General features: G+C 58.6%; 1 protein-coding gene across 3 annotated transcripts; it reads left to right on the forward strand.

Moving 5' to 3' along the window:
* PSMG3 (proteasome assembly chaperone 3) lies at window positions 1–1,466 on the forward strand. Of its 3 annotated transcripts, none has more exons than XM_029947502.1 (3): window positions 1–50; window positions 171–414; window positions 994–1,466. In XM_029947502.1, the coding sequence occupies exons 2-3, from the start codon at window positions 199–201 to the stop codon at window positions 1,144–1,146; spliced, it is 369 nt and encodes a 122-aa protein (XP_029803362.1). In that variant the 5' UTR covers window positions 1–50; window positions 171–198; the 3' UTR covers window positions 1,147–1,466. The 3 variants fall into 3 exon arrangements, with proteins under 3 accessions (XP_029803362.1, XP_029803363.1, XP_029803361.1); XM_029947503.1 differs by having other exon boundaries at window positions 1–45; XM_029947501.1 differs by lacking the exon at window positions 1–50 and having other exon boundaries at window positions 70–414.
* Window positions 1,467–6,345: the final 4,879 nt, after the last annotated feature.

Raw genomic sequence — 6,345 nt, forward strand, 5'->3', positions numbered from 1 at the left:
GTTCCCGCGCTCCGGGAGCGGGGCCGGTCCCCACCCGCCTCCAAGGTCAGGTGCGCATGCGCGTCTGCGGGCGGTGGCTGGGTTCCGGGTGAAGCCCCGGCGGCCGCACGGACCCAGGGCGCGTGCGCGCGCTTGTCGGGCAGCGGCCTGATTCTCGTCTCCGCTTTAAGGTAGCAGCGCCCGGGAGGAGACCCCGCCATGGAAGGCAAACCTCTGCTGATGTCCAGACACAGGACGGAAGTGGTATGCGGGGTCCTCACCCAGGTGGTGTGCACCGCCTTCAGCAGTCACATCCTGGTGCTGGTGACCCAGTTCGGGAAGATGGGCACGCTGGTCTCTCTGGAACCCAGCGACGTGGCAGGTGACATCGGCAAGCCGGTGCTCACCACTAGAGTCCTTCTGGGGCAGGACGAGGTAGAGTGGCCGGGAAGGGGTCCCCACGCTGGGGGCGGGGGGTGAGGGGACCCTGTCTGGGCTCCACTTTGTCAGGCAAGCACTTCCCCGACCCATCACCCCCACCCCCAGCCCCGGCGGCGACAGCATTTCCTGGAACCTGCGCTTGGTGGCTACCTTTCCCAGCCCGGGACTTTATCTAGCAGACAAGCGGAGGCGCTAATTTTGTAGTGGGGTCACCTCGCCTTCATCTCGACCCTGTCATAGCTTGGAGGAACGAGTGGCTGTCCCTGCTGGATCTGAAAAGATCGCCTGGCAGATTGGACAGACCCCCGCGGCCCAACCGTGCAGACTTGTCTTTCGGGAGTCCTAGATTAGAGACAACCAGAAGGGGCCAGGGAATCAGAAGGCACCAAGAAAATAAATATATTGGTGCATGTTTAGCATCTGGTGCGGGACTCGAATGTTCTGGAGCCTTGTTGAACCCTAAACCGCTGTCATCACACTGGGTGGGGATTTAACGCTGGTGCAGAAGCCAGATGGGTTCTTCCAGGGAAAGAGACTTGCAGTTCAGATGGTTTGTGTCATTCCCTTCGCCAGCCTCTCATCCACGTCTTTGCAAAGAACCTGGTGACGTTCGTGTCTCAGGAAGCCGGAAACAGAGCGGTGCTGCTAGCCATGGCCGTGAAGGACAGGAGCGTGGAGGGGCTGAAGGCCCTGAAGGAGATGATCCAGGCGTGCCAGGTGTGGTGACCAGGCCCACTCCTCGGCACGGCCCAGGGAAGACGGGACACCCTCCCAAGGTGGAGGCCCTCCCCTGGCCGGTCAGCAGGAGGAAGTGTCTGGCCTCCATCCTGGGGACCAGAAGAGACTTGAACACAGGCAGACTCTGACTTGGTTGGGTCACTAAGTTCCCCGGGGGACTTGCGAGGGGTTCCCAGCAGGGTCCAGGTAGTTGCATGTACTTGAGAGTTGAAAGTCATCAGGTAAGAGTCCTGGTCCTCCCTGCGCAGTAGCGAATGCTGGAGGACAGGTGTTTTTAATAAAAATAAACACCTCCCCTAAATGTACCATTCTAGTTAGCAACACTGAGAAGTCTCAGTCATGCGGCGTGAGGTCAAGTCCGTGCACGTCTGGCAGGAGAAAGCCTTGTTTGGCAAGAAATGCTGTACGAAGGTCACACACTTGTTGCACGCCTACCCCGCCCCTCTTCTTCTGACGTCTCTGAGCGAAATTGGGTGGCTGGACAGCTGTTCACTTCCATTCCGCAGACATCCTCATGGTCCTGCCGGGCAGCAGTCACCACAAGGGTGTGGGGCACAGACCCCAGCCTGAGGATCAGGGAGCTGGTTCGTGACTCCCAGCACACCTGGGTTTGGCCAGGGCAGGGGGAGGCAGGGAGGGACTCCTGAATGGCGGGAGAAGGGTGTGCAGAGGCAGGAAGTAGAGGTGCAGCAAGGAAGGGCAGGGGGTGGGGCTGGCCAAGCTCGAGGGTGGGGAGGGGACCCATGGCAGGGGCCTCCCGTGCTGAATGCTGAGGCCTTGGGCTTGAGCGGGTCAGGTTTGCCATTCGAACGCATCCCAGGAGACCCCTCCGAAGGTTGGGGGGCTGCAGGGTGGGGTATCTACGCCGCAGTCAGCCGGTGCCTGGCCAGGCCTCTGGCTGAGAGCAGCCTAGGCCCCTCCAGGCTCACCCCATCCCCCTCCAGCCACGGGGTCACGTCGCATGTCCCACAGCAGAAGCTGGCAGGCTAGATGTGTGCGCCGTGAAAGTCTGCCCCGCAAGCTAGGAGGTCGCAGAGGAACAAGCGAGGGCCCGGGGTCCTGCAGGCACAAACCGCGGGGATCCCTGTGTGCCCAGCAGGGCTGGGGGGGTGTCCTTAGGATACGCGGACAGAGGGCACTCAGCTGCTCAGAGCATGCGGCTCTTCAGCTCAGCTCAGCTTGTCTCTCAAGTCGTGGGATCAAGCCCCAAGTCAGACTCTGTGTGGACAGTGCAGAGCCTGCTTGGGATTCTCTCTCCCTTCCCTGCTCACTCTCTGTGTCTCTCTCAAAATAAATAAAAGTAACTTTTAATAAATAAATAAATAATATCTTAAAGAAGAAAAGCATTTGCAGAGAAGCCTCGTAGGTGGTGTCAGTGTCTTCGTGAGACTAGAAGGGGGTGTTTTTACTTGGTTTCCCTCAGAACCAGCAGCTCCTGGAACTGAGGGTCTTAACCCGAGAGCCCCCCCCCGCTGCAGGGTGGGCAGTGGAGAGACGGGTTCAAGCCATTGGTCCCGCGTGGGTTTGCTGAAAGTGGGACAGAGGGAAACCTTGAGGACTCATTCCCTCGGCAGATGCTGCCCATGTGGGGCACAGACTGGCCAAGGGTGAGCAGGCAGCCTCCACACAGCAGGTCATGTGTGGGAATCCGGTCAGACTTCCCGGAGGCAGCGCCGACTCCTAAGCAGGGAAGGCACTTCACTCACCTGCTGCTGCAGGGACCCTGAGTGACCAAAGTCCCACTGCCCTCTGGTGGTGCCTATAAATGTCAGGGACACTAGGGAAACTGAGGCAAGCCTATCCCTGAGAAACAGACTCCTTCGTGGCCAGCTTTGCCCCTTGTCCTGGCCTGGGGCAGCCTCATCCGCAGCCTGCTTTCACACTGACATTCCCCAGTAAGACCCTGTGCACCGATCCCCACTTGGGGGACTGCTGGAGGACCAGGGCCAGCACGGGCTCTGAGGACACACAAGTCGACCGCTGAAGGGAAGGCACGTCCACACGACGACTTGTGTCCTGACGTGTGGGTGGTAATGTCAGGGCCAGAGTGAGGATACCTTGGTGGGGGGCGGGCGATGGTGGGGCAGCCCCCCAGAGCAGGAGTGGGGGTCTGGTGGCCTCAGGTTAACACTTCCGAGCAGTAGTTAACTCTACACGCGTCATGTACAAACCCGATGTTCGTGCTGTTGTGACTGCCCTCATTTAATGAGGAGGGAAACCGAGGGTCAGGTAGGATCCTGTCTGGGTCTGGGTTGGTCCCTAAATGCGTGTCAACAGGACTAACACAGGCACTGCTTGTCACCCTGACCAGGCTCCGGGGTCCACCCTTCTTAGTCCCCACTCAGACCAGGGAGAGGTCACCACCGACTCACCCACGTATTTCAGAGGGGGAAACTGAGGCAGAGTGCATGGCCGCCCCACAGAAGAAAGAGGCAGGCGCACACTGGTGAACACAGGCTGGGGACACCTAGACGTAGGACGTGCTGTTCAAACCGGGCCCCGGCATCTTCTCCAGGTCACACTCATTTCCAGCTGCCTGAGGCTCGTGAAGAACAGACTGATACTAAGAGCCCCCGTCCTCAGAGCCGGCGCCTCGCTCGCCATATAAAAATCCAGGCATGTGACTCTGCAGAAGGCACCAGGCTCTCTGCCTCGCCATGCTCGACTCCCAGCTGAAACAATCCCGGGGAAGAGGGACGCACTCCAAAGGGGCCTGTGAGGCCTCAGTCTCCGAAGGCGGGGCCACGTGCTCTGGGTTATTCCTCCGGACGGAGAGGCTGCAGCGAGCACATTGATTATGCCTTCCAGTGACTCACGGCCCCGTGTAAAGCACCATCTTCAGGCTCCTGTGCCAGCCCCTGCCACCCAGACTGCTGGACGGGGCTTCCTTCTCAAGGCCATGCCCTTGGTCCACAGCGTGCAACCCGGCACGGCTCCATGGAGCAGCCTGCAGAGGCCCCCAGGCCCCTCCCTCGCACACCCTGCCCAGTCCTTCGCGGACATGGGGACGGGGTTCCAGCTCAGAGCCAAGGGCAAGTGGGTGCCCTTGAAGGTCAGGGGAAGCCAGGGAGGGTGGCTGATGTCTGCTGTCACCCCGAGCTGCTTATCTGGGGCTTTGACAGAGCCCCGATCCCCCCTAAACCAGCTGTGATGACTCACAGAGGGAATAACACTGCTCGAGGGACTGGCTAACCAACTGATATTGGCCTTTCCATTAGTACCTTGCAGTAAAGTTGGAAATCAGGAGGGGGGCACACGGGTAAGTGGCTAGTAGGACCCCTGGATGAGAGCGAAATCTGAGGGCTCTTGAGTGACCAGGGATAGCAGCACAGAGGGAGCAAGCACACAGATGCGGTTGTGGGGGTGAGTTATGGCTCGGGGGAAGTGAGGACCCGTCAATCCCTGAGGATTATGACAGGAGGTGAGGCCCTGCAGCCCCAGGGATGGCGGGGGGGGGGGGGCTTTCAGGAGGAAACCAACATCTGGGGACATTTTGATGGGGACCATGTCTTCGTGGGCAGTCTTCTCAAGGGCTCTGCATCTCAGGGTCCCTGCACTGGACTTCTCAGAGCCAGGAACCCATCCATTGTGAAAGCAGGTGGGGACCTGTGGGCCACCTTCCTGCCTGGGTCTTGCAAATGGCTGGAAGTCAAAGTAGGGAGGCAGCTGGAAGGAGGGGAGAGGGGGAGACCCTAAGAGACACAGGGGTCTCTGAGAAACAAGCCACAGGAAGTCCTGGGCCAGGGCTGCCTCCCAGGGTGTGCAGGCCCCATGCTCAACCAGCTCCTCCTTTGACCCGCACACAACCTGGGAGCATGAGGACCTTTGAGCTCACTTCTCAGACCAGAAGATCAAGGCTCAGGGCTGTGCAGGTGGAGCAGGTGGGATTCAGGGCACAGCACCACACTGTGCACACAGTGGCCCCCGTAATTGTGGGAGAGAGGCCGTGGTAAAAGCCTTTGGATCTGCTTGTCCCGAGACCCCCTGTGGCTCCCTGTTGCAGGACAGCTGAGGGATGAAGGGACAGAAGGGGACAGAGAGAAGCATGAGCAGATTCGGTGCAGGGGACAGCCAGGCTCCATGTGTCACAGACACGGCATCACCCCATTTACCCCTCACTGCACCTGCGGAGGTGGGCATTGGACTCCTGCCCACATGGACCAGAGGTGCAGCCTCCCAAAGCCACGGCCACCTGTTGAGGCCCAGTAGGCAAAAAATATCCTCAAACAATATTTGGCCTCCTGGGCCCCACATATGGCTTCTGTTCATCCTATGATTTTCTCATTGCTTTGCAAAGAGGCATATACTTTTAGGCTTTGAATCAACTTGGATCAGTCAGTGACCTTCCATTACTTTATTTTCTGGCTCTTTGTCTGCTGTTGGGAGTGAACATAATCCTCTGCCAAAAGATTTGCTTATAAAAGGATGAGCATCTTACCCTTGAATAACTGATGAAGGGCCTTAAGGAATGTATATCTCCTCATAGAATTCTTCAGATTTATCTTATATTTAAAACCAGACTATTATTAGGGGATTCCTCTTTTTGCAATGACTTAATCCTGTTACTACTGTCCTGATAAGAATGACCTTTTCCGGAGCATGTCTTTACTTCAGGGACCTTGAGCTATGTAACCATTAAAGAAATGATGTAGTCACCCATGGTATATAAGACCCTGGCCATCTAAGTAAAACGTGGCTTTACCAACCACCATCCACGCTGTCTGTCTTGTCTATCTTGTTCGTCTTGTCCATCTTCTTTTCTAGAGATATTGCACCAACACCAACCCCCTACTCGGGACCTTTCGACTGTGGTGCGTGGGTTGGTCCCCCGCAGCCACCCAGTGGTCCCCATGAGATCCACGCCTGGGTGGCAGGGACTCCGAGGCCAGCTTGTGGCCCCCGCCAGCGGTGTCAGGCATAGCAGAGGGTGTGGCCCCAGGCGGCACCCCAGCAGGCAGGGCCAGCCCAGCCAGGTAGGCGGGCAGCAAGGAGGAGTTTTCTGGGCCCAGGGGAAAAGCTAGCGATTCCCCGGGAGCACCGTGTCCAGCCCACCCCTGGCTGCCGTGAGGAGGCACAGCAGAGGTCAGGGATCTCCCGTGGGGCTGGACATCCAGGCCACCCCTCCCAGGTCTGGGGTCCCACCACAGAGCTGCCTGAGGGGCTGGCTGGACAGCTGACGGAGCCACC

This window comes from Suricata suricatta, chromosome 8 (assembly GCF_006229205.1).
Source record: "Suricata suricatta isolate VVHF042 chromosome 8, meerkat_22Aug2017_6uvM2_HiC, whole genome shotgun sequence".
NCBI lineage: Eukaryota > Metazoa > Chordata > Mammalia > Carnivora > Herpestidae > Suricata > Suricata suricatta.